Here is a 26,454-nt window from a genome sequence, read left to right on the forward strand (position 1 = left end):
GCTAAATAGAAGTTGAAAAAATGTTATAGGTTTATGCTGTGAAGACTGTCCTGCAGCGTCCTCTGAGCCTTATTCAGGGTCCCCCGGGTACTGGAAAAACAGTGACATCAGCCACCATCGTCTATCATCTGGCTAGACAGGGCAACGGGTAAGAACGGTTCTCTCTGCATCTTAATGACGTTACTGTATTAATGGTCAAAGCATCAACTTGATTTAAATCAAAACCATTTGTATCTTTGAACTAAAAAGGCTTTCTAGATGTATATGTATATTATTCTGGAAAGACTTGTGCTTATTTCAGAAAGTATTCTTCCCCAGCGTATTTTTTAGGGGATGTGCTTGACACAATTCTGATTTTGTTACAAGTCTAGTGGGAAAAAGTTACAACTCGTTGAGACTGACTTTGTTTTTTTCAAGGCCTGTGTTGGTCTGTGCTCCCAGTAACATAGCAGTGGATCAGCTGACTGAGAAGATCCACCAAACCGGACTGAAAGTGGTTCGTCTGTGTGCTAAAAGTCGTGAGGCGATTGACTCTCCCGTGTCCTTCTTGGCTTTGCATAACCAGATCAGAAACATGGATAGGTAAGAAATGGGGGGTGACAAGGAAACGGAAAAACCAGCTTGAATGGTGGGATGGACACAACTGGCTCGCTGTGGAATGACGACAACATGTGTTTGCTTGATGTCATAACATTTTGGTTCCGTACATATTTAGTTTTACAGATGGGTTCCACTGTAATCCTGAAAAGTTGTTGGTTATGCTGGAAAGCAAAATTCTCTTTTTTTCCTAGCATGCCAGAGCTTCAGAAATTGCAGCAGCTTAAAGACGAAACTGGAGAACTGTCATCCGCTGATGAAAAGCGTTACCGTGCACTGAAACGAACAGCGGAGCGGGAGTTACTTATGGTAAAGTTCTGTTGGTACTAGCAGCTTCAATAGATGCATTCTCCCCCTTGAGGCTCAGTTGCACCTTGCTGGTGGAGATCACAGTACATTTTAACTTCCGGGGAGGGTTTGAATACTCTTCCTTGTAAAAATACTGTCTGTTGATATCCTGCTGAATTTCCATTGCATTTCTGTCTCAGAATGCAGATGTGATCTGTTGTACGTGTGTGGGAGCTGGCGATCCGAGACTTGCAAAAATGCAGTTCCGCTCCATCCTGATTGATGAAAGCACACAGGCCACCGAGCCGGAGTGCATGGTGCCCGTTGTCCTGGGGGCAAAGCAGGTGAGAGCCGTGGGATTCGTTAAAGAAAATAGTTTATCAACAGAGGAAGTGGCGTCAAGCAGTAACATTCACAGTGTAGGCACATGGGGATATTAAATCCTTTCATTTCATGGAAGATGCTTCCATAATATAGACCTAAATGACTGTATTTTGTGAGAGTCCTGTTAGATTTCTGTTTCCATGGCATACGCTTGGACTGGAACATGTTGGTCCTGTTGGAACAATCTGGAGGCTGAAGATTTTACTCAAAAATGATCAGCTGAATATCTAGTTGATGCTAAAGGTTTATAAGCCTTAGCTTAGATCCTGAAGCTTATTACAAATCAGACTGGCTAGTTCCAAATATATATTAAAGTAGGATATTGCTGTCATTTCCAGCTATTGAGCAAGTTTCAGCAAATACCAACTGGGGCCAAACTTTGTTTTCCACAGCTGATTCTTGTCGGTGACCACTGCCAGCTGGGCCCCGTCGTGATGTGTAAAAAAGCCGCCAAGGCCGGGCTGTCTCAGTCGCTCTTCGAGAGGCTGGTGGTGCTGGGGATCCGGCCCATCCGCCTGCAGGTGCAGTACCGCATGCACCCTGCGCTCAGCGCCTTCCCCTCCAACATCTTCTACGAGGGGTCGCTCCAGAACGGTGTCACTGCCGGTGAGCAACAATATTACTTCTGTTAATTACTTTTTTTAATTCATTAAGCATCAAAGGAAGGATTCTGTAATCTAGATGCATTTTTTTAAAACATTAACTTAAAAAGAGGGTTGCTACTGCACTTAGGAGTGAGTGTTGTTGCTAGTAGAGCAGCACTAACTGTGTTCATCCTGGTTTTGTGCTCTTCAGCGGACCGTGTGAAGAAAGGTTTTGATTTCCAGTGGCCACAGCCAGATAAGCCGATGTTTTTCTATGTCACACAAGGACAAGAAGAAATTGCCAGCTCAGGCACCTCTTACCTGAACAGGTAAACAAAACTCAATGCTGAGATATACACAGACTTAAAATACTTTTGTCCCAGCATATCTCACATGTAAGGGAGCTTGTTAAATGGGTCTGTCAGTAACCCCGTGGCCTTCTTTTGGAGACAGTCACAGGTAATGAAGTCAGGGGAAAGCGAAGTATACAGTTCCTGTGTGGGAATTTCATTTGCTTTTTTCCATCCCTTTTTTTCCTGCACATTCCAACTCTTTTTTTCAAAGAGTGAGCTTAAAACGTTTTGCTCCTCTTGGTCATGTGCATTTGTTCATGTTCCTGGAAGGGAAACCAGACCAACTTAGGAAAAATACCTGCTGGGATATTTTTAATCTCGGCCTGTTTTGCGAACAGCATGTGCAAGGCCGCCGAACGCGACAAGCCAGATTGCGCACGAACAAATGGCACAATAGCTGGCTGACAGGGAGACTGGCATTAAAAACATTCTATATTTAAAACTTTAAGATAAAGCAACCGAAGGATCTATTTGCACGGCAGGCTGGAACATTTGTGGTGATCTCACTCAAAGTAAATGTGTACATTTAACCCTACTGAGAAGTTCCATTTCAGAATGGTGGCCACCGTGAATTCTGTTGCTCCAGGAAGCATAGCTGTGTCGTTCTGAGTAGGTTGGAGATGTGTATTAAGCAGAAACTTCCGTTATTCTGAGACATTTTTTTGAGATGCTGGCTTGCCCGTATTCTTCTTGTTGAGAACACCTGTGCATGGCCCAACTCAGGAGGTGATGGTGGGGAATGTTCCTGCAAAGCTTAAGCCAAATTAATGGGAGCACTCGAGCAATGCAGTGTAAAATGGGTCTTCTTCTTGAAGCAGCTTGACAGAATAGAGCTGCAAGTTTTTCAAACCCACTAACTCCCAAAAGGTTCAACCTAATGCCTTGATTCTCCTCAGATAAATGCATCTCTCTTTCCAGGACGGAAGCTGCCAACGTGGAGAAGATAACTACAAAGCTCCTGAAGGCTGGGGCCAAGCCAGATCAGATCGGCATCATTACTCCTTACGAAGGCCAACGATCCTATCTGGTGCAGTACATGCAGTTCAGTGGTTCCTTGCACACGAAGCTCTACCAGGTAGAGTCATCGCACAAACGACAAACACTGGGATGCGGAGCCGCTAGAAAAGTCAGATGTTGTGAAACTTTGCCATTTTCTCATTTTTAGTCTGCTGCCTTAGGCGTCAGTCTGTGTTTAGTAATTTTAGAGCGCTTTAGGTTATTTTAGTTAAAATAGACCAGGAAAAAGAGTTCAGAAGGTACCTAATGCCAGTAAGTGTCAGGGGAGCAGTTGGCCAGATAAAGGAGAAAACCCTGTAAAGGTCTTTGAAAGGAAGATTTGAGTGAGTCCATCCTCTGGGGACTCATTGAGGCTCAGAAGGGAAAGGTCGTTAGTGCTTCAGCTGTGGAAAAGCTTCAGTCAGCTTGGGGCTTCAATAAAAACATCAAGCCAAGAGACAAGCAGGAAACCAAGCTCCATAAATTCTTATGGTCGTACTATTTATTTGCTTGGGCATACGTCCTCCCATCAGTGCAACTCCTCTGCCAAACATCAAAATTCGTTGCCACAAACAAGGCAGTTGTATGTTTAATATAGCCTGTTTTGCAATATTGAGAATTTGGGCAGTGTTTGCACTGAAGGAGGTCTTGGTGGAAATAGTTCTAGTTCTGCCAGGAATGATCTGTCCCTCTGATTCAGGTTTCTCGGTAGCGCAGAGCAGCAGAGCTCGCTTGGACCGCTCTTGCTACGAGGTTTTGGAATAGTCACAAGTCTTTTTGGCAACATACCTAGAAAAGGGATGCTTTCCATAGCGCACATGCCAGGTTGGGGGAAATAGGAGAACCATAGAACAGTGAACATAAAAGTAATTTGTCCTAAACCGAGACTGTCTGTTCTCCTTTAGGGGAATTATTTAGCGACCAGTGGAATTATCAAATCATTCTTGGTTACAAAAATAACATTTTTCTCAAATGATGGGAAGTGCAAGCGCAGAGCCAAGGCATTTTGTAATGCCTCTTGGTGGCACAACTGTTTTGCACTGTGCTTCCGTGATTTACGTGTTTTCCTCTGTTTCAGGAAGTGGAAATTGCGAGTGTGGACGCCTTCCAGGGCCGAGAGAAGGACTTCATTATCCTTTCTTGTGTGAGGGCCAACGAACACCAAGGAATAGGGTTTCTGAATGACCCCAGGCGTCTTAATGTAGCTCTCACAAGAGCAAGGTAAAGTAAAATCGGGCAAATTTGTATCTCTTCCAGGGTACTAATTTGGTGTGATAAAGCGTTGATAGTGTCCGACTAAGAAAAAGTCTGTGTGTGGTGGGTAGCGGGGCCATTCCCACCCGGTTTGAGGAGCCTCAAGTCATTTCCACACTATGATTTACAAGAGCAATTCCAACTGAATCGCTGTTAGCATCAGGAGTTTGTAGAAGCCACCGTGTTGTTCCCCCTGTTTGCAGGCCAGAACTCTCCCCCCAGCTGCTTCTTCATCCCTTCCAGCAACCATTTTTTACCATTTTGCTTCTCTCAGTGGATGCGATGGCTGGGAGGGGCGATGCGGAGCCCGCGCTGTGTTGGTCGGCTTCCGTGGGGTCCGGCGTCCACACCAGCGCGGTGTGGCGGCTGGTTGAGCGCGCCGATGCGGTTGACAAGCCCGCAGAAGGAAGCTTGTGATTATTGAGAAACTCGCTGCAGCAATCTCCTTGCAGGTGTTTTGTCACACTGCAGAAACCACCTGCTGCAAACAAAAGAGTTGCATCAGGGTCTCCCCCGCCGCCTGGGCTTAACTACCTTGATTACTGCGAAAGGGATTGACTTAAAGCCTGTTCTGATGCTAATGGGTAAGACAGCTTGATTTTTAGTCTGAGTTCATTTTGCTGTCTCTGCTGTTGTCCAGGTACGGTGTAATTATTGTTGGGAACCCGAAAGCGCTGTCTAAACAGCCCCTGTGGAATCACCTGCTGAACTACTACAAGGAACAGAAGGTTCTGGTGGAGGGGCCACTGAACAACCTCCGGGAAAGCCTCATGCAGTTCAGCAAGCCCCGCAAGCTTGTCAACACCATCAACCCCGTAAGTCGGCCTCTCCCGTCTCTCAGATGCTTGTGCCATGAAGCAGTTGGGGGTTGATTGATCAGTTATACATGGACGGAATAAACAGTCACCCACGTACCCTCACACACCCATAACTTTCCATTTTTGTTGCCAGCTTAGTACACTGTGATCCGAGTATGTTGCTTCTCCAGCTGTTTCTAAGCTGAGCATTTGTAGAAAAGCCTTTCTGGTGCTTTATTATTTTGGTCTTTATTTACTGCAGAATTGGCTCAGTTTGAGAGAGGCTGCCCGTAGAATCTTATCTTTTTTCTTGTTGTCATGATGTAGTTGAAATGATTGTTGGATGTTTCCCATCTATTAAAACGAGGTAGTTGCCTCAGCACTTGTGATCTTGCATGATCTGTGGAGTTTTACTGGATTTTTACCCGAAATAACTTAGACTGAAACTGCAGTGCGGAGCTTTCTGCGCAAAGGCCTTGTCTAACTCCTCTAATGCTTCCAGGGTGCCCGGTTCATGACTACTGCCATGTATGATGCACGGGAGGCGATTATTCCAGGGTCCGTCTATGACCGGAGCAGCCAAGGTAAAGGAGCTGTCTAAATTAACGCCTCCAGGGAGTTGTTTTTCATCCCCACCTAGTCCTTGGGCTTTGGGGTCTCACAGACCTCAAACTTTTAAATGCTTGAAGAGCCACTACAGAAAAAATATGGAATTTTAGAACTGAGAGTGTTCCTGGTGTGTCTGGATTTTGCTCTTTATATCGAAGCCCCTGTGGTCTGACTCCGTGTATGCAGAACAAGCGAAAAATGAGGGGAAAGGGAGTGTGTGCGTGAGCATTTCGGGAATCTTAGGTGGTGCTGTAAAACAGTAACTGAGTGGGGATGAACCTGTTAGACGAACTCTGAAATCTTCAAGCGTGGAATAAACAGTGAACTAGAAATCTTGGTGGCTCTTGGCAGCGGTAGCATCGTCCTTTCAATTTCTGGCTCCGATTTATCCTGTTCACGAGTCCTCTCGTTACTGCTAAAAGCAGGAATATGAATTGGTTTTTAAATATTCAGGATGTCTGAAATCTCTGTGGCTTTTCCTCCCCAGGGCGCCCGTCCAACATGTACTTTCAAACGCACGACCAGATCGGGATGATCAGCGCCGGCCCCAGCCACGTCACCGCCATGAACATCCCCATCCCCTTCAACCTCGTCATGCCGCCCATGCCGCCACCAGGGTACTTCGGCCAGGCTAACGGACCAGCCGCAGGTACGGGGGCAAAAGGGTAGAAAAAAACCCCACATTTTGAGGTCTGAAGTGGGAAAATGGTTTCTGCTACTCCTGCAGCGGTGCCGGTGGGTGCAGCGATCAGGTCGTTATAGAAACGGTTATTTCTCACGTTTGCACGTGTAAGATACCTCACTGTTGGTTGGAATAAACGCTTTTCTAGGACGCGGGGCGCCAAAAGGAAAGACTGGCCGTGGTGGGCGCCAGAAAAATCGTTTTGGGATTCCTGGAACGAGTCAGTCGAACCTCCCGAACAGCCAAGCGAGCCAGGACGTGGTGTCCCAGCCCTTCTCGCAGGGCCCCCTGACCCAGGGCTACATCTCCATGAGTCAGCCCTCGCAGATGAGCCAGCCCGGGCTCTCCCAACCAGAATTATCACAGGTGAGCTGCGGGTGATGTACAGGCTGCTCTTTTTCCTGGGTTTCCTGTCAGTGATCTGTGTGCAGGCGCATCCTTGTTTTCTAGTACTACGGAAAATGGAAACCAAAAGCATTTCCAATGAGTCAGCCGCAGCATTTCATCCTCCTCCACTTGGTGGACTCGAAGTACACTCAGGGATCTTAGTTTTGGTGAAATGCTGCATGTTTGGACTCAACTCGAGCCTTAACTTTGGGCTGCTTGCCTGTCGAGCAGGCAGCTGTCGCTGAAACCTTTGTGTGTGTGGAAATTCTGCAACAAAGAAGTAGATGTATAAAAAAAGAATGGCAAAAAACCACCACACAAACCAAAATCTGCCAGGCTTGGTCACTAACCTTGGCTGCCAGGTGTTCCGCTTGAGCTCGATGAGTTAGAGGTTTAACACCCACTTTCATTTTCAGGACAGTTACCTTGGTGATGAGTTTAAGTCTCAGATTGACGTGGCGCTGTCACAGGACTCTACTTACCAGGGTGAACGTGCGTATCAACACGGCGGAGTGACGGGACTGTCACAGTATTAGAGTGTAAGGCACCCGAGGGTCACTCCTCTGCTTCCCATTCCCCGCTTTAAGTTCATAAACACGGGATTTGTCTGAAGAGCGATGTCGCTAACGCAACTGTCGCTTTGCTTTCAGGTTGAGGAAGAAGAGCTAAGCTTGTGTGGAGCTTAGTTCATCAGCATTTTATTCTGGGTAATAAAAAAAATAAAATAAAATGGATACCTGTTTTCCACTGCTAAAACTGAAGCACCACTGTGTGAGAGCAACAGGAGAAAGAAACCAACCAACGGAGAGGAGAGAGAGAGAGAAAGGAGCGCGCGAGAGAGCCCACTGCTAGCTCACTGAGACAAGGAGACTGACCGAGAGGAGAGAGAGCACCGCCGGACTGGCTGGCGCCTCCCCGGGACGCACCTCACCCCGAAATGAGTGGTCAGCCGAGTCCCTGCTCCCCCAGGCCAGCCAGCTCGAGAGAAGGGCCTTAAGCAGGTTTCACTTCATTCCACACTTCTCTTTTTGCGAGCAGGGCATTACCTTTCAGAGCAGAGGGGGAGAGGAAAACCCTCATCTCAGAGTTGTTCTCGTTTTCAAGGGGTACTATATTTTAGCAGTAACTGTTTACACTTTAGAAGCAGAGTATCTGAGAGAGAGGGAGAGTTCGGAAGCGACAGCGAGCCAAGCAGAAATCCAGCGGCACGTAGCTGATGCTCAACTCTGAGATGCAGGTTTTGTTGTCCAGCACTGGCTCTGAAATCCTAGTGTCATCGTGTCGCCCACATTCTGAACGGGTCTTTCGTGACAAGGTGGTTTTAAAGAGATTCTTTCAAAAGAGCGCTGAAGTTTTTAGAAGTTTGTCTCTGAATTGTTAGTGGTGGACCTGGGAGATCCTTGTTCTGAGAAAAAAAGTTTAAAACTAAATTAGAGCAACCAACCTTGAGAACTTTCAGTGTGATTTAAAAGTTGCAGCAATCAGCCTCTTCTTCCTACATCGGATAGCAGTTAGAGTGGAAGGAGCCTGCGCGCTCGAGCAGGAGGGTTTCCGAGTGTTTTCTGTATGCTTTAATTGGCGACTGTCTGGACTCTACTCTGAAAAACAAGCCTTTCTGTAAGATGAACTTTGCGCTTGGAAAGGGGATGGGTTCCTGTGCCCTTCGGCCCTGGAGGAAAATGATGCTTAACAGGCCTGCTTTACTCGTTCCCGCAGATCGGGGAAGAAGTAGTGGAAACTGGGGATTATATTGGTTTTGAAGTAAAAGATTCTACGATGTTACCGAAGCAGGTTGGAAAACAAACCCATATGGACAAAGCAGGCAGTTGGTGGAAGGTGGCCTCTGAGAGCTGGGTCTAATTAGAGATAACGGGTCAGGCTTTTGTGGCTTCTTTGGCGACACCGCGGAGCGGAAAGGCTCAGGTGTGGGAACGCGAACCGGAGCCGATGTTTCGGGCGGGGGCCGCGGCTGCGCCATGGACGCTGGAGGTCAGAGCTGGAGCCAGCACAGCAGAGAAGCCACCGGATTGCTGAGCTGTACCCATGTCTTAACTGAGTCGTGTGGGAACACTGGGAGCATTTTATTTCTGTCTAAACCTTTTTAGAAACAGCGCGGAGAACTTAGAATTCCTACAGACCCATTTTTATCAGATCCCTAAATTAGACTTAACCTCTACCTCCTAATTGGCGAAGATCAGTAGAGTGCGATTCATAACCTGGGTGTTTTTAAGCTGGAATTAAGTTTAGCTTTATACTCAAAGGGCTCCAAGTGTTTCTAGTCTTTTTTTGGGGGGGGAACTCAAAAATACCTCTCATATGAATGTACTTAAATGACATAAACCCCACTTTTTGTAGGCGGGGGGCAGCCCTTTCATTCCTGTCCTTTCTGTAACTGTTGACCCGCTTTCATGACCTGTATTTGCTGTAGTTTTCCAGAGTGTCTCTCCCCGGTGCAGCGGTACCTGAGTAACCTGCACACAGACCGAACGGGCGTCCGACACCGCGGTCAGTCCTGCAGCAAACGTAGCTCGAGAAACTGCAAAAAGAAACTTTGCCAGAAACGAAACCCATTCTTTTCTCATTAAAAAAAAAGCCTCCAGAGTTTAGACTTCCAAAACGTGAAAGAATGGAGACACAGGCCACCTTCCTTCCTCGTGAGATGGACTGTTTTATTTATTAACATTGCCGAAGGGCTTTTTAATTTTGTTTTCCTGCGTAGGCCGCGTAGTTGCGTAGACGTTTCCGCTAGGTTGAAGCTGTACCCTCTGTGCATCGCGACCATGGAGCGCCGTGCCTCCTCTCCCCAGCCCTCACCGCGGAATGCTTGCCTCTGCTTCGCGCTGCCTTTTCCTTTGTAGCAGTTACCTCTGAGTTTTACAAATCCAGACATCAGTGCTAGCACGGTGTTAACTCTTTTTTGATTTTTTTTTTGTCTCAGTTTGTTTTAAACCTGTTTGTCATCAATAAAATATTAATAAACAGCTCTTGCATTCAAGGTGGCTCCACCTTTCAATGACGAAACCATGCAACGTTCATTAAAACTTAGTCTGATTGTATAAACTTCAAGTTTATTACTGTTTTTTTTTAAACACAGACTAGTACAAAAGTGGGGGGTGTGCATAGCGGACATGGGGGAGCAGATGAACCCCCCGATGGAGACGATGCTGAGCGGCAGGAGGTCTAAGGCTGCGCCCAGGGGCGGCTCCTGCTGCAGGAAACAGAAGTGGCTTTTACCTGGTGCAGGCGCTGGCTCAGCAAAGCCAAGACCGCCCCAGGCGTGGCTTAGCGCCTGCTGCACACTTTAGGCCTCGTCTTACCACCCCCGTGTCCATTAGAACATGTCCCCATGTCCGGTCATGGCTGTCACCCACCTCCCCTTGGTGCCTGCGGGGGGGACAGTTGCCCCCCAACATAATACTTTATTTTATTCACTCTTGCCCATTTAAAGTTGAAATAAGCAGCTCCTGCTTTAGTTAAGTCAACTCCTACACTAAGCCCTTTAAAACACTGAAGTGCTTCAAGTGGGTTTTGCAGAGCTCGGGTTTACCCGCAGGGTTTTGCGGAGCTCAGTTTACCTGCAGGGCTTTGCGGAGCTCGGTTTATCTGCAGGGCTTTGCAGAGCTCGGTTTACCTGCAGGGCTTTGCGGAGCTCACTGCGTGTCCCCACGGGGAGATGGAAACGTTTTGGTGCACGACAACTGTCCCTCGGGCTCCTCCAGTCTCGGTTCCTACCCAGGGGCAGCAAAAACCAGTCCCAGGGACGGGGAGACACTGGTGCTGCAAACCCAGCAGTGGTTAAACCCTCAGTGCTCGGTGATACTTCATCAGACCATGAAGACAACATCAGCATAAAGAAAAATTACAACAACAAAATCATCTACGCTGTGGTGCCAGGTTCACAGTTGGAAAAAAAATAAACACAAAAAACACACCAAGAAAACCAGAAAAATTTCAAGTCTAACATGGATTCCTTTTCTGTTCCCACTTTAGTTCCCCCCCCAAAAAAACCAAAACAGGAAAGCCAGGATGCCTTCAGGAGCTTCAGCTGCCTTCCCCAGGGCCAGCACCCGCCTCGGCAGGTGGGAGAACAGCAGCGATTCCTCCGCTGGGATCACCCGCGATGGCGCAAATTTGGGTCCGTTCGGCACCGCGCGGCTACAGCTCGGGTTAGCGGCATTGAACACTCGCTCCACGCTCGGCTGCGCTGGGCCGGGTACCGCGGCCAGCACACCAGCGAACACAGAAAAAATGATGATGAAAAAAACCAACACACAATGAATTTTTAAAAAATAAACCCCTAAACTGCAGAAGCACATGAACGTGTGGGGCTGCGTCGCTGTGGAGCTGCTGCCGCCCCACGCTCAGCTGCCATCCGGCTCCAGCCCTGTCCTGCAGCCGCGGGGAGGGACCCTGCTCTCATCAATTTGCAAGTGAGGTAAATTAATTACAGAGTCACAGGAACAAGATGCCGCTGACTCGCCCTGTCCCCACCTCTGCAGCGGGGCACCGCATCCCCTCCGCTTCACCCAAACCATCCGTCAGCAGCGACGGCCCCTCGACCCGGCGTTCCCAGCACCTCCACGTCACCCACCGTGCAATAAAACCAGCAAACAAAGCCATAGCGAGAAGGGACAAAGTCACAGGGAGCCGCAGCTGCAGCTCTTCCCGTGACACCGTCAGCTCTTCCCGCAGCCGGACCGGAGCCGCCGTGTCACCTCCTGCAGCGGGACGCTGTGCCCGGGAACCACCAGCAGCGGGTCACCACACCAAAAATCAATTATTTTTGCACCGAGAAAGCTGCAGCCAAAACAACGCCAGACAGCACAAGCCCTGCCGCTGCTCCCGGGAGCAGCACACGGGGTCTGGGATTCACAACCTGCTGCCCCGCTCCCCGAGGAGAACGGGACGGAAAACCAGCATCAGGCTTGATCATAATCCCAGAACAGGACACCTGCAGCGCCGCGCACGCAAAATCACAGCTCCACTAACCATCCCTTCCTGCCCTCACCTGCGCGGGGGGAGCTCCAACACCGCACCGCCGAGAACCTTCCCGAACACCAGCACAGAGGGGATTTAACACACTCACATTTATTCCATCAACCCCCCAGCGCACGCAACCCCCGGCAGCTCCGCTACCTGCAGCCACACTCATCCACCACCATGTCCTCGTAGTGCCGCAGCACCACGTTGTCGTTGTTGTCGTAGTAGAGGATGGAGATGGGGGACAGCCTGACGGGGACGCAGCAGGGCTGGGGGGTCCCCTCGGGGTCCAGCGAGTGCACCATGGTCTGCAGGATGGCGTGGTTGGTGCTGTTGAGCTCGGCGGTCAGCGGGAAGGGACACTCGCCCAGGCAGTAGTTGGCCATGTAGCCCTGCGGGGCGATGATCCAGTTCTCCCAGCCCACGTCGCTGAAGCTGATGTAAAGCCGCCGGGGTTTGCAGAGGTTGCTCGGCGTGACGGGGGGGTGCTGAGCGCTCCTCCTGCTCCGGGCAGCCCCGCACTGCTGCGGGTTGAGGGTCACCACCAGGAGAGATGCGGCCAGGAAGGCGTCCACGCTGGCGCAGACGTTCCGCAGCCCCTCGCTCGTCGGGGCCGACGCGGCGTCTCCGCCGCCCACCGAGATCTCCAGGATCAAGCCCAGATTCCTGCCGTGCGTTCTCCACTCCTTCGCCACCCCGGTCAGGTTGAAGAGAAGCGACTGGTGCAGCTGGGCGAAGGACTGTCCCACCAGGAGCTTCCGGCCGCGCTCCGGGGAGGGCACCCCCCGGAGAACCATCTGGGAGCTCCGGTAGAGCCGCAGCTCGAACACCTGCCGCTGGCTGGAGGCGTGGTAGGAGTTGTGGCTGAATTTGACCTCCAGCTGAGCCATCGTCAAGCTCTCGTCCTCCTCCAGCACCGAGAGGTTAAAGTACAGACGCTTCTGCAGACACAGCAGCCGTGGGGGCTGCGTGCTGTGGATGAAGTGGCCTGGCAAAGAAGGAGAGATAGAGGTGGTGGTGGTGGGAGCCTGTTGTGCTGAGCAGGATCAGCTTCTCAGGGCTCCAGCTTCAGCTCTTGGCTGCACAGCAAGAGGAAGATGGGACAGACAGAGCCGAGGATGCCCACGGTTGTTAGATGGAGGTGACAACGATGCAGGAAGATCTATCGGCCTGATGGCGCAGCCTTCAGAGAGGCACCAGCACCAGCCTGGGCTCCAGCAGCTCCGCTACTCAACATCTTGGCAAGTTATTTTTCCCCCAGTTGCAAATATCTCCCCCCAGTATGGGGGTGTTGGGGGTGCTGGCCGTTGGGGTGGAGGGGAAAGGAGGGCAAATAGCAGCGAATTTTCAGAGCTGGGCAGCTGCCGGTTGAATCCAGCTCTAGGTTTCCATTGGAAACCTGGAATGATGAGAGGAGCGAGCTCCAGTGTTTCCGGATGGAGAGGACACCGACCAAACAGCTCCCACGTAACTGAGAACGGCTCAGAGAGGCCAGAGGCAGCCAGATGTGCCGTGTGGGCAGCCAGAGGCGAGGGGACAAACAGCACGGGGGGGGACACGGCCACACGGGCGTCATCCCGTCCCACCCGGAGCTGCGCCCAAGGGACGGAGGAGCCGCCGCCGCGAGCCCAAGGGCTCAAACCAGCATCTCCCAACTGCTTTGGGCGACTCCAGGACAGACCCGGCCACAGCCCCACACCCTCCCCCGCTGCCTCGATCACTGACTCGTTTCTGAACTGTAAAATGTCATCGACAACATCCAGAGGCACCAGAGTTCAGGCAGCAGCGATCTGGACACCGGTTCTGGCTGCTGCCCCCCAGCCCGTCCTACCTGCACCCCAGAGACAGAAAAGGAAGAACTGCAGCCGAGCCTCCCAGCCCAGAGAGCAGAGGGGCTTCCAAAAGACAGGACCAAACCACCGCCTTCCTGTACCTTGGTCAGCGAAGACACGGATGATGTTCCCAGGGACATTAAACTCCTCCACCCTACAAGCATCCGCCGGGTCTTTGTTTGGAGCAGGCAGCATTTTTCTCTTCTGAAAGATCCGCCAGAGCACCGAGGGCACAGGAATGGGGCTTTTCGGGCTGGGCTTGGCACTTAAACCCAAGGATTTTAACAGTAAACTTTCCTGCAGGCTTAACTCCATCCCCAGAACGGCGCTCAGGAGAGCCCAGGCCAGCCCGGCTCTAAAGCTGGGGAGCAGCCGCATCCTCTGCTCTCCTTCCCCAGACAAAGAGCAGCCTGGGCTGGGGACTAAGACAAGGGGCCAGGGGGGTGTTGATTGCCTGATTGGAGCCTTTGATCTGGTTAGTGCTCAATTAGCACACAGGGATTCCCAGGATTGGGCAGAGGGTGTGAAGGTCCCTCCAGGACCTGTTAACCCTTTGAGGCAGCTGCCCCTTCCCGCATCTCCACATCATCCAGGTCCGGCAAAGTCCTCGGTGGCTAGAAGGACATGAGATGATCTCCCCGACATAAAGACGCCAGCCGGTCAAGCGCTGCTCCTACCTGCTGTGGACATCCCACCCAGAGCAGGGTCCCTCCTCCAAATCACTTATTTTTCTTCCTTTTCCAATCACAGCATCCAACATCTCTCTCCCAAGCTCATCAAAACCCAGCTCAACGAACCCTCAGACCCTGGTTCAGCTCCCGGCCGCACACGCCGCCCGGCCCACGGGACACGAAAAGCCACCAGCACGACCACAGCCAAACCGCGGGCGGCACAGCCACATCACACACACAGCCAAATGGGAAACCCTGGGCAGGCTGGGGCCGTAAAACTGAGTTTACCCACACAGACTCCGTACCGCTGCCACCAAACTCCGCACCGTCGCTGCCCCAGCCGAGCAGAAAGACACCTGGGATAGTGGTTCTTGCAAATCCCACTGGAAAGCCGAGGAACTAAAGCACCAGGACGCCCCCTCTGAACCCGCCCAGGTGACGGATCCTGCCACGGCTCCAGTTTCCATCAGCCCGAGTCACATTTTGTGTTCTGTTCAGCGAGGCAATTTGCCTGTGGCTGACACAGCGAGCCTGGAGATGAGTCAGTGTGACAGACACAAAAATAAAAGGAAAAAACAAAACAAAACAAAAAACCAACAATTAACCAGCCTCTGATGCCTGGAATGAATGCCCTGGATCCCCCTGTGCTGCCTGGCGGCCCCGGCTGGGCAGGAGCTCCGCTCCCCAGGGAGGGCTCAGGAGCGGAGGGTCCCAGCCCTGAGAGAGGACAGCGACGGGACGGTCTTGGTCTGGGACACTGGAAAATGCACGGGGATTCCCTGCAGAGACACCCGGGCCAGCCTCGGTGACCCGGCCAGGCCGGCGCCGCCTGGAAAACCAACCCGGGGAGCACAAACTAGTTGTTATTTACTTGGACAAGCAGCCACAGCTGGGGCAAGAGCCTCGAGGTCCCTCAGCAGCAGAGCCTGCGGGACTCGGACTGGATTTTGAAGCAACTAGAAGAATTAAATAGGCTTTTAAAGCAAATTACATCTCCTGGCCATCCTCTGGCAGGACAGGAGGCCGGAATAACGCTCCAGGGCTGGGTTTCCAGGCAGAGCTGCAATGGGAACTGCGCTGTGTCCCCAGGCGAGTGGCAGCCCCGTTCCCGAGAGGGCTCGGGGTGCTCTGTGTCACCGCTGCAGTCCCGGGCCCGGGATTCCATCGGTTCCGATGTTGAGAGGACATTTCCCTCCCCAGTTTGATGCTGTGTCGGAGGACAGGAACCTCCACTGATGCTGAGGAAGGGTCGGTGGGGGGTCCAACAATAACGACAGGAGAAACCACAAAGGGACTGAGAAGAGCTGAGGGATGGAGCGACAGAGGGACCTAAAGCCAGCTCCAAATCCTACCTGGACCAGCAAAGCCTCCCAGCTGACCCAGCACAGACCGGCTACAGAAAAAGCACCAGGTCCCAGGTGAACCCCAGCAGGGGCCTGATCCTGTCAGTGGCATCTCCCCCAGTGCTGGGTGGGGGTGCGGGGGTGTCGGGGGTGAATTTCTTTCTCCGTGTGCCGTTTGTTCGCTGGGTTTGAGTGCAGAGTCCTGGGTCAGTGCCCAGGTCCGGCCGCGCGTCCCTTATAACCGCTTGTCTTTGATAAGTCCATTCTTCAGGTGCAGCCTGCGAAACAGAGCACAGCGCACAGTGAGCTTTGGTCTCTGTATCCTCCTGAGACTCACAGCGATGTTCTACACTCTGTGCCGAGGAATCCCGCTCTCCTCTTTTCTGGAAAGCCTTCGGCAGCGACTCCAGAGCCCTGGGGTCACCAGCCCCTGTCCCCCAGCCCGCGGTGCTGTACACGTGTCACCCCCACCACGTACCCTTCTTTCAGAGCGCTGGGCAGCTGCAGTCCAGCCTCTTTCTTCTTGGCCGTGGCGGTTTTCTTCCTGACCTCCACGTCGTACTCGCGCACGTCGTTCACCTCTTTCATCTGCCCCATCAGCACCTTGGCCACGAACAGGACGATGTACTGCGGGGGAAGAGACACTGTCAGCCACAAACCCCAAAGCCTTGAGCTGTTGCACCCAACCCGCTTGCTCCCAGTTGCCAAGTGGGACCTTTCTGCACTGTCCTGCACCCCCAGAAGGGCAGAGCAGATCCCGGCAGGACACCCAGATCTTGATGACCTGCAGCACTCCCGTAGCTGCCATTAACTGATTTAATCCCCGCTGGATGATGAACTCAGACACCACCCAGCTCTGCCCAGGGTTGAGACACATCCACCCTTGTCACCCCCCACCCTTCCTCAGGGGATGCCAGAACATTTACACCCACGTCAAGTGCCAGCCCTGTCAAGTGCCAGCTGCTGTTATCACCCCCCTGGTCCCCAGGGTGTGAGACATTCTGAACTCCAGCACAGAGAAACCCCCCGGGCACTGACAGGGGTTTCCCTCCTCCCCTCCAAGCCACCCCTATGTCACCAGAGCCACCTCCATCCCCAGGGCAGCAGAGGAGGGAGAAGTCAAGCGTAGGGGTTGCCGAGCTCCCCCTACTCACCAGAAACCAGTAGATGTTCATCAGAGTGAGGAGAAGGAGCAGAGCGTTGAAGAAGAAGTAGAAGGGGATATTAGGGACCAACTGGAGGCTGGAGTAGCAAGTGGCGTAGAGCACCTTGAGGGGGAACCAGTAGAGACGGAACCAGAACCTGCCGGGGCAGAGGGAGCAGGGTGGGTTGAACAGCCCCACGGGGACCCCCCCAGGGCAACCTCCTGCTCCGGGCAGCCCTCCCACCCCCAGACCCGGCTCTCGCATCTGGCTCGGGTTTAAAAGCCTGGCTCTAGGCAGGACTGCACACACGCCGCTGCTGGAGGGAGAATGCAGTTTCTGTGAGCAGAAAGGCTTGGCAAAGAAAGGGCTTTCTCAGGGGAGAGACACAGGTCTGCGCTGCAGATCCTCTCAGCTGGACGGGGCACAGCAGGGGGACACAGCTGGAAGGTTTTCTAAGTCCTGTGCATCCCTATTTGATCACTAAAAACCTTCCTTGCTCTCCCATCCCTCAAACTGAGGGCTCTTGTTGCCACCCCTGCTTTTCAGAGCACCCTGTGCAGAGGAGACAAAGGGAACAACGAGGAGTGACAACCTGCGAGTTACCCATCTCTATTCTTCGTCTTCTTTTTCTCCTGCCTTGCCCCAGGAGGAAAAAGCAAAGCTGGAATCTGGGACAGCCCCACGTCCCTCTGCTCCTTGCAGAAAAGCACTTCTGAACTGCTAAAGCTCAGCGAGTGGGAAAATGGATGCAGCTCCTCCTCCCCTGGGGTCATTTGTCATGCTGCAAGCGAGATTTCACAGGCACTTTGGTGGTGACAGACGGCAAAGTGACTACAGAGGGATTCCAAACCCAGCATGGGGCCAGCTCTGCGGGAACCTCTGCCCAACCAGTGTTTTGAATAAAGGGCTGGTTCCCATGCAGACAAACGTACCCTGGGGCACTGGGGGGGTTGCAAAAGCTGGCAGGGAGGGTTGGAAACGGGATCAGGGCTGGACAGACGGACAAACCCACCAGCTGACGCTGAAGGTGAGGCAGCCGATGTTGGAGATGATGTCGTTGAGGCGGTGATAGACTCCCCCGCGGTGCTTGAAGTAGACGTTGAGCTTAGTGAACTCCAGCTGAATGTCGTTGACGTCGTGCAGGAACAGCACGAGGATGCCCACGTTGTGGTACCTGTGGGAAAGCGCAGCGGGGAGGGAGACGCGTGGGGCAGCGGGTTCATTTTGGCCTCCAGCACCCATGGCCCAGCCCGCCCGGAGCAGACAGACCCCCTGAATAACCCAGACAAGCGGGGCTGGCACCAGGCGATGGCTCCTGAGCACCGGGATCACTGGGAGGCAGAGGAGAATCCACACGCCCCCATTAAAAGCCCTGCTACGCACCCGCGGACGCACACGAGCACAGAATCGCTGCAGTTTTCGCTGTGTCGTGGCCCAAAACCGCCCCAGGCGGGTTGCGGAGGGACAGTGTCGCAGCCCGGGGCCTCACCTGAACGCGTACGAGAAGGCGATGAGGGTCAGCGCGACCACGTGGTGCAGGAGCATGACGACCGAGTCCTTGCGCCACGTGTCCATGTAGGCGGTGGCGTAGATGGAGTGCCCGTAGAAGCTGCACTGCAACAGGTAGGCGATGGCGATGTCCGTGGGGACGTCCATGCCCTTCTTCCAGTCTGGGGAGGGACAAAGACACCGGGTGAACCCAGAGCTCCAGCAGCAGCAGAGACAGGAGCACAAAGAGCAGCCAGAGCTGCCCCAGCACATCCTCAGGGATGGGAAGGAATCCTGGGTATCCCGGCTCCCAAACTCTGCCTTGGGCATTAGACCCTCTCCTAAATCTTAGGGACATGCCTTGATTTACTTCTCTCCAGCATTAATTATTCAATCCCACTCTCCTCTGACACATCCCAGCCTGCCCAGTCTGCAATAGCCACTGGGCAACTCTCTCTGTAACAAAATGAACAGCGACCGTGCCCTTTGGTACCCACAGCACCATAAAAAAAGGCAATTTAGGGGTTCAGTCTTCTCTTTCACTCACCCCAACTCCCATTCCCTTGTTCAACCCAGACATCCTCATCCACACCCACTTCTCCCCGGTTCTTACTGTACCATAAAAGACAGACGGTGGGTCATAGAAGAAGGGGTAGTCGGTGAAGAAGAGCAGGTAGATGCCATACGACCAGGATAACGTGTAGAAAAGCAGCTTCCAGGCACTCTCGGGCATCTTGGCGGCATCTTTCGGCTGCAGGTTGCACCACTCCGCAAAGGGCTGCGAGGAGAAGGGAAAAATATCATCACATGGGGCAAAAAGAGCCAGGGAAGCCAGGGCAGAGCATGCGGAACCTCCGAGAGACGCGAGCATAGCGTGCGCCACCAGATACGGCAAAGCTGGGGTCACAAACCCCATTTTCTGGCCTTTAGGGCACCGAGAAGGCAGCATGTCCCACGCTCTGGGCACCGCTCCATCCCCGGCTCCCGGCGCGGGGCTGCCCACAGCTGCCTTGTGCACAACACGGTCGATAACTAATAGAATAAAAATAGAGCCCTATCTGCACAAGGAAACCCAGCAGAGGAAGCCGTAATGACATTATCCTGCGCACCGACCTCGTGGTGCTGCCAGCTCCCAGAAAACTGAGAAAGCAAAGTCTGTGCAGAGTCCTAAACCCACGGCAGCTGCTGTTCGCCAACTCGCACGGCACAACCTCCCCTGTGTGGGCAACTGGAGAGGGGCAGATTTGCAGGTGACATGTCAGCGAAGGCTCTGGCACTGGGTTCTCTTGCTCTCTTGCACCTACCCATGCTCACCCCCCTTCCCTGCAGCTTTTCTAGCTGAGCAGCATCAAAACGCTGCTGGTTTTCCCCTCCCTGTGGTTTGCAACACCCCTTCTCACCCGTCAGGACTCCAAAAGAGGAGGCAAAGCCACCACAAATACGGGCGAAGCGAGGGGAGGGAGCACGAGCAGCGCTGCGGGTTGCTCGCACTAACCAGAACGAAACTTTCTCACACTGAGCTCCCCACGTTCGCGAGGATGCTGAGAACCGCCCGGCGCTCCCAACTCGTGCTCTGCAGTAGCGAGAGCGCTGGGCCACAGCTTCGAATCACAGGATCATAGTGGCTGGAAAAGCCCCTCAGGATCATGGAGTCCAATCACAACCCACCCCTGTCCCTGCCCCATGTCCTGAGAACCTCATGTCCGTCTGTCCAGCCCTCCAGGGCTGGTGACTCCAGCACTGCCCTGGGCAGCCTGTTCCAATGCCCCACAGCCCTTTGGGGAAGAAATTGTTCCCCAGATCCAACCACAGCCTCCCCTGGCGCAACTTGAGGCCATTTCCTCTTATTGCTGGTTACTTGGGAGCAGAGACCAAACCCCCCAGCTCCAAGCTCCTTTTGGGCAGTTGCAGAGAGCTTGGAGCATTGTAGAGAACCTGGAAATCACACTAAAAGCAAAACCCCAGCATCAAACAGCCTCATCTTCCCAGGAGTAAATTTTACTCCAGGAGTAAAGTGGGGCAGCCAGTGCTCCCCTTGTTCTCACCCCGTGAGCGAGACGCGAGCGATGCCGAGCGCGCCCTCAGCTCCGCCGCACCCCGGGCAGGGACCGATCCCTCCCGAGCAACCCCAGGCACCATCTCTGCTTCTCATCACCAGCGACAGAGCCACATCAGCCCAGCCGCAGCTGCAGGGGAGCAGTCAAGCGCATAATAAACAAAATGCCTGCAAAGTAACCGAACCCTGCCCCAGCTCAGCACTTTCTGCAGCTCCTGGATGCTCAAAGCTATATTAAGGTCCCAGCTGTCCCCAGGCAGCGGCTGCTCTGGCTCTAACCCCTCTCCACATCAGATTTTTCAAAGGATTCCACTCCAAGCATTGTCCCGGCCTAAAAGTGTTTTGTTCGAAGCTCTGAATTTCCCAGAACTGGAAGCGCCAGCCCCACGAAGCTCTTGCCAAGTTGTCCGTCCCCCCCTGCAGCCCTGGCCTCGCCGACACATCTCGCATTCGCAGCACGGCCGTCCCCGCGAGGGCAGGAACCCGCGGCTGCCAAGGCCCCTTCCAACAGGAGCCGCGGCAGGAAAGAGAGGAAGAAGCTTGAAGGGTGAATAAATAATGCAGAGACAGAAAGTCCCGAGCCCAGAAAGCATAAATTATTTGCATCTCCATAGAGCGGAGCAGCAGCTCAGATACGGGACGGCTCGCCCCTGCCCTCCTCAGCCAGGCTGGATTGAGGCTGCTGAGCTCAGCCGCAAATCCCGGCTGCAGCTTTGCTGCCCATCGCCAGCCAAGTCATTTTGCTGCTCCTCTGCGCCTCAGCTCCCTTCAAAGGAGGAAAGACATCACGTTTCTACCCCCGGCAGGCAGAGCTGATGACAAGGAGCATCACCCGCAGGGCTGGCACATCCTACTGACAGAAACCCGTGTTTTATGGACACCCGGAGCCTCTGCAGAAATGGCAGCAGTGCAGCAAATCGTGTGATGGACGGTCCATGGCAGCAGCTCCCGGTCTGGAGCAAAAGCAAAGCTTCCAAAAGGGAAGGGCTACTCCGCTCCAGCTGCTGGTGGCCACCACTGCAGGAGGTTTTAAGCCCTGGGGAAACCCTCCTCCTCTCTTAAACAACATCTCAGGCTGGACCCTGCAAGGGGAGCCGGCTCTGGAGCAGACACTGGGAAGAACTGGGAGGGAACCAGCATCTCCCAGAGCCCTGACCCGCACATGGTCTGGGGGAACAAATGACTGTCCCCGGGAGGCCCCGCCGGAGCGCGGGCTGCTCCCACGGGAAGGACGAGCCAAGGAGAGCACATCTGCCCTCGCCCCAGGGGCGGGAGATGCACAAGGTGGGGGATGTCCTCCTGCTACCCCGCCGTTCCCATGGCAACGGCACAGAGATGCCTGTTGCTACGGGTGACGGGAGCAGCGGATCTGGCTCTGGCTGAAAGAGCCCAAGGCTCTTGGCAAGTGATGTAACCAGGCTTCATTTAAAGGGCGAGAGGCTCTTCCTCCTCCTCCTCCTCGCCACCCCCACGCAAACCTCCGCAGGCATCTTCTGATTCATGTGTAAAATTACGCGCTGGGAGGGCCGTGACTGCTCCCCCGCAGCATCAGCATCGCCGGGCGGGGGAAGGAGCGAAGCGATGGGTGAGAGCGCTTAGAGCTGCAAAGAGAAACCAAATGGAAACTGTCGCTGCCCACAGCTCTGCTGAGGTGTCAAATAAAATACTCCTAGCAAAAAAGCAAACACACGCTCGCTCCCTTTTTACAGCCTCCAGCACTAGAGGAAAGCAGCCGGTCCCCTTCGATCTACAACTGGCTAAAGCAGCAGGACACGAGTCCTTCCAGTTATGGATTGCGGCTTTTTACAGAGGAATTGTGTCCCCCCGTGCGTCCCCATCTCCTCCGCCCCCTCCCAAGCCTGGAGATGCGGGCCCAGCCAAATTCCAGCCATGTCGCATCTGGTTTCTGGACACGCCGAGTTCCCCAGAGGAGCACAAAGGAATGGCTGGCACGACGCATCCTCGGCCCGGGGAGCTGGCAGCTCTGCATCAGCTTTTACTCAACGCAGATGATAAGGATGAGCCAGCAGAGCTCCACGTCAAAACCTGCCCACAGCCGACAGCTACCGCCCGCTGCGCGGTGCCAGCGTCTTCCCAGAGCCGTGACGGGGTCTTTGCACCCCAAGGGACCACGTCCCTCCCGTACCCAGCCGGGATGTCATTCCTGGGCCAGCTGCCACCCCTCAGCACATCAGGGACGTGCCACCGAGCCCACAGAAGTAAAGACCCAGTAAAATGTCGCTGTTCTCTGAACATCAGTATATGAGTCTCCTGGGGGCTGTGGGCGCAAGGGCAGCGCTGGCACCCCAGCGTGCTGACTTTGGGGTCTTTCCCTACCCAACCCACATTTGCTCAGCAAACTGAGATCTTTCCTACACCAAAACAACTCCTTTCTGTATTCGCGCCAAGTGAGGATTCTGTAAAGAAGAGGCAACGGGCTAAAAGTTTCTTTGCTCCAAGGATGATGGGAAAACCACATTTAACGCACAGGCACCGGCCTGGCCGTTGTAACGGGTGAAAATGCACACTTTCAAACCCTAACCCAGCCCCTCCCGGCACAGGCACGACCTTTACCGCTTCCCAACCCAACTGCGAGACCTTTCGTGGCAAAGATGCTGCAGGATAAATGCTGCTGTGGTTCTAGAAGAGGGTGAGGAGCCTCCTGCTCCTGCTCTCTCGATCCCGATGATGACAACAGGGACACGCAGAGAGCACGGGACGAGGCGTGTGGCTCCGGCACCTGTGGTTCTTGGAGGAGCCATCATGGCCATTGCTACGGTGCCGCTCCAAGGCCTCGTGGTAAGAGTCGCTTCCTCTTCAGATGCAGAGAATCCCAGTCCCAGCAGCAAGATTTATTATTCACAGCCAACACGCAGGAAGGCAGTGCTCTCCGGACCTGAGCGGATTCATTTTTATAATTGTGTTTCAGTTCTTGCAGGGAACATGGAAAGATTCAAAACGAGGAAGGATGCTCTTTGAGTCTGCATGGGAAGTGAAGTCCTGAGCACGGGAGACGTTTCCTCCCAGTGTTAAACAGGAATCGTACAATGACCTGAGTCAGAAGAGACCCATGAGGATAACCAAGTGTCTTTTCTCTCCCTGGCTTTGCTCCCCCCAATGCGATGAAACCTTTCCCTGCTGCTGAATGATCCGCTCCAGTGCCGCCTGTACGGAGGCCACACAATACAAACACACAATACAAACAATACAAAACAATACAAAGCCAGAGGTTTTAGAGGAAAGCACGACCTCCAGCTTCCCAAGAGCAAGTCCAGCAGAGAGAAACAGCAAAAAGAAACAAAAAAAATAAAATCAAACAGAGAAAAGCTTCAGATTATTTAAAAATATAGAGTTGTCTCCCTCTGCTACCCTTCCACTTATCTGCTGGGAGAAAACTGATGCTGTCACAATTTCCCTCAGCATCTCATCACTACAACACATGCAGATGTGGCCACAGGACCCGGCTCCGATCAACCCCCCTCGCTCTTCTGCAGTTACAAGCGTGACCCATTTCTCCGCGGCAGCGACACCCCGGCGCTCGCACAAGCCGCCGAGCATCCTCCGGCAGCCCCGAGCGGGCTGGGCGGCACGACGAGCTGGTTTCATGCTCCGATCACCGCTCGCTCTGTAAAAACGACCCTTACACCAGGGGAAACCAGAGTGCAAATTACATCTGATTTGTTAGGGCAGACCTAGAGCCCAGTCCCAGCGTTCCCAGGCACTGGACGCTGCCCCTCGGTACCCACAGGAGACAGGTGCGGGTCACAAGGAGAAATTCAGTCCTACGTAAAAAGCCAGCACGTTACCTTGCCTATATGCCACTTTAGCAGCTTCAGAGGACTTAAACTGGAACCTTGCGTTACCAGATAAGCGAAGGAAGAGCTGCTTTAAAGGCTCTTGCAGCTACTTGAGGCCTCGTGCCACTATATTAATGAGAAAAGGATCGCCTCTGCGCCTCCGAGAGATGAGGACTATCCCCCGAGCCAAAATACTGCATCTCTGTCACTTCTGCCTTTCGAGGCCGGGTGAAGGCAAAGCGCACAGCGACTGGCTAGAAAAGCGGCGTGGAAGAAATCGCCCCAGCTGGGACCGAGCCATCGGAAAGAGAGGGGAGGTCTCATCTCATTCCACACGCTTTTCACAGCCAGAAATAAAACAGAGCCGATCTTCACTCTCGGGGACAGCCGGCTCATCCTGCCCCTTACCAAGTCCCGTACGAACAAGGAGGGGACGACGGCTGCGCGGGTGGGCTGCTCGCAGCCCTGCATCCCTGCGCTCGGAAGGTCAGCCCAGCACTGCAGCACGCAGCCATCCCCACGCCGTCCTCTCCACCGCCGCACCGGCGACGGACGCTTTTCATGCAAACCACAGACGAGAAGCAGAAACGCGGGTTCTTCTCCTCCCCCCATGCAAGAAATAACCCCCAACCGTTGTCAGGACACAGCTAAGGGAACATGGTGGGGTGGGGGGAGAGCGTGCTGGTGCAGCGCGATGCTCTGGGATGCAGCTCCAGGGGAAGGGGGAGCTTTCTCATTGCCATATCCTCCAAAAAACATGCAGCCCCGAGGGAAGGGGGCTCTCTCATGCTACATCCCAGCACGAAGCCCTGTGGAAAGGGGGGTCTCTCCTGCCATGTCCCCCCCAGCACGAAGCCCTGGGGGAAGCCGAACGTCTTTTTCTGCACAACCGGCCCCTGGGATGCGGGCACGGATAGCGGAGAAATGACCCCTCCGGTGCAACGGGTGCCGCATCCCGCCGCTCCCCGGTGCCTCCATCCCGCATGGCCGCCCGCCTCCGGTGTCCCCATCCCGCCGGTCCCCGGTGTCCCTATCCCACATCCCGCCGCCTCCATCCCGCATCCAGCCGGTCCCCGGTGTCCCCATCCCGCATCCCGCCGGTGCCCCGTTCCCCCGCGGGGGTCCCGCACTGACCCGAAACACCCATCGTGCGGCGGTTCTGCGCAGCGCGGTCCAGCCCAGGGCGCAGAGCCCGCACAGCAGCAGCTCGGCCCAGCCCAGGTGCGCGTTCTCGGCCCAGCTCCGGCGGGCCAGCTCCCAGCCGCAGTCCCCGCAGCCCCGCACGGCCCCGGCCAGGCTGCCGTAGCCCCGCCGGAGCAGCTGCCCGTAGCCGGGCATGGGCTCGGGCACCGGCATGGCCGCTCCCGCCGCTCACCGCCCGCCCATGGCCCCGCCGGCTCCGCGCAGGCTCCGCGAGGGGCGGGACGGGGCCGGGACTCCCCTCCCCACCGGTACCGGGGCTCGAGAGCCGCCCCCCCCGGCCGAACTGAGGGCGGGAGAAGCCGCTTCCCCCCTCCCCGCCCCCGGAGCGGCGGGTCATCAGGTGCTGGTTAATCAGCATGGAGCTGAGCAGCAGCTCATTAGGTGCCCGTTAATCAGCACGGACAGCCGGTGAATTAAATTATGTTGCTATTTCTTGCAAACACGCACAAAACACCCCCCCAAAAAATCTACCAAACAACAACAAGATCAACAAATGAACAAACCACCCCCCAAAAAACAAACAAAACCAAAACCCCAAACAGAAGCAATGACCACAGCGGCTGCTCTCTTGAAGGATGCGCCGTGACAACGGGCTGGAGGCAAGAAGTGAATACTAATATTTCAGGATCAAGAGATGACAACTGAGCACGTAACACTGGAAAACTGCCGTCCCACCAAGGGCCACCCCTCGGAAGGCACCCACAGCCCCTCCAGTTCTCACTCACCCTTTCATATTTTTTCCATCTGATATGCAAAGAGAAACATTTCTCCAGATCTTTTTTCCCCATATCGCTCAGCAAAAGCCTCCCAGGAGCAGAACTGTCCCTTCCTCACAAAGCTTTGTGGTGGAACCACAAGGTGTTTCCACCCTGCTCAAAGAGCTGAACTTCATCACCTGTTGCAGCGAAGGCGGCTCTGGAATAACGAGATGCACCTGAAGAACGCAAAGGCTCACTCCAAAAGTCAGCCCTGATCACGAACTTGGCTGGACGCCTCTCCACAAGGCAG

General features: G+C 54.0%; 3 protein-coding genes across 7 annotated transcripts in view; 1 reads left to right on the plus strand and 2 right to left on the minus strand.

Annotated features, from left to right (window-relative positions):
* The window catches only part of UPF1 (UPF1 RNA helicase and ATPase), a 19,327-nt gene extending 9,336 nt beyond the window's left edge, over window positions 1-9,991 (plus strand). For both annotated transcript variants that reach the window (XM_065042475.1, XM_065042476.1), the window contains exons 11-24: window positions 30-148; window positions 418-582; window positions 792-906; window positions 1,086-1,229; window positions 1,662-1,875; window positions 2,065-2,182; window positions 3,125-3,281; window positions 4,281-4,423; window positions 5,097-5,271; window positions 5,756-5,837; window positions 6,350-6,511; window positions 6,693-6,910; window positions 7,348-7,470; window positions 7,582-9,991. In XM_065042475.1, coding sequence (XP_064898547.1) covers window positions 30-148; window positions 418-582; window positions 792-906; window positions 1,086-1,229; window positions 1,662-1,875; window positions 2,065-2,182; window positions 3,125-3,281; window positions 4,281-4,423; window positions 5,097-5,271; window positions 5,756-5,837; window positions 6,350-6,511; window positions 6,693-6,910; window positions 7,348-7,467 — 1,932 coding nt within the window. In that variant the 3' untranslated portion in view covers window positions 7,468-7,470; window positions 7,582-9,991. The remainder of the gene's footprint in view (window positions 1-29; window positions 149-417; window positions 583-791; window positions 907-1,085; window positions 1,230-1,661; window positions 1,876-2,064; window positions 2,183-3,124; window positions 3,282-4,280; window positions 4,424-5,096; window positions 5,272-5,755; window positions 5,838-6,349; window positions 6,512-6,692; window positions 6,911-7,347; window positions 7,471-7,581) is intronic.
* LOC102098711 (derriere protein) lies at window positions 9,978-14,058 on the minus strand. The gene is made up of 2 exons (XM_005505470.4): window positions 13,845-14,058; window positions 9,978-12,899 (listed from the first exon to the last, which is right to left on the minus strand). The coding sequence occupies exons 1-2, from the start codon at window positions 14,056-14,058 to the stop codon at window positions 12,064-12,066; spliced, it is 1,050 nt and encodes a 349-aa protein (XP_005505527.2). The 3' UTR covers window positions 9,978-12,063.
* On the minus strand, window positions 9,978-25,674 carry CERS1 (ceramide synthase 1). 4 transcript variants are annotated; one of them, XM_065042555.1, is made up of 7 exons: window positions 25,378-25,674; window positions 19,009-19,168; window positions 18,392-18,572; window positions 17,915-18,076; window positions 16,912-17,059; window positions 16,236-16,384; window positions 9,978-16,035 (listed from the first exon to the last, which is right to left on the minus strand). In XM_065042555.1, the coding sequence occupies exons 1-7, from the start codon at window positions 25,597-25,599 to the stop codon at window positions 15,993-15,995; spliced, it is 1,065 nt and encodes a 354-aa protein (XP_064898627.1). In that variant the 5' UTR covers window positions 25,600-25,674; the 3' UTR covers window positions 9,978-15,992. The 4 variants fall into 4 exon arrangements, with proteins under 4 accessions (XP_064898627.1, XP_064898629.1, XP_064898628.1 ...); XM_065042557.1 differs by lacking the exon at window positions 25,378-25,674 and adding an exon at window positions 24,253-24,277; XM_065042556.1 differs by lacking the exon at window positions 25,378-25,674 and adding an exon at window positions 20,436-20,678.
* Window positions 25,675-26,454: the final 780 nt, after the last annotated feature.

Source organism: Columba livia, chromosome 27 (genome assembly GCF_036013475.1).
Source record: "Columba livia isolate bColLiv1 breed racing homer chromosome 27, bColLiv1.pat.W.v2, whole genome shotgun sequence".
Taxonomy (NCBI): domain Eukaryota; kingdom Metazoa; phylum Chordata; class Aves; order Columbiformes; family Columbidae; genus Columba; species Columba livia.

Bases quoted from the DNA above. Each gene is read 5' to 3' on its own strand.
- CERS1 (XM_065042555.1), bottom strand. From the start codon at position 25,599: ATGCCGGTGCCCGAGCCCATGCCCGGCTACGGGCAGCTGCTCCGGCGG. The intron at 18,573-19,008 runs GTACAGTAAGAA...GTCCCTCCCCAG, and splicing joins CCCACCGTCTGTCTTTTATG to ACTGGAAGAAGGGCATGGAC. The intron at 18,077-18,391 runs GTGAGGCCCCGG...GCTTTCCCACAG, and splicing joins GCCTTCTCGTACGCGTTCAG to GTACCACAACGTGGGCATCC.
- LOC102098711 (XM_005505470.4), bottom strand. From the start codon at position 14,058: ATGGAGTTAAGCCTGCAGGAAAGTTTACTGTTAAAATCCTTGGGTTTA. The intron at 12,900-13,844 runs GTACAGGAAGGC...CTTCTTTGCCAG, and splicing joins CCGTGTCTTCGCTGACCAAG to GCCACTTCATCCACAGCACG.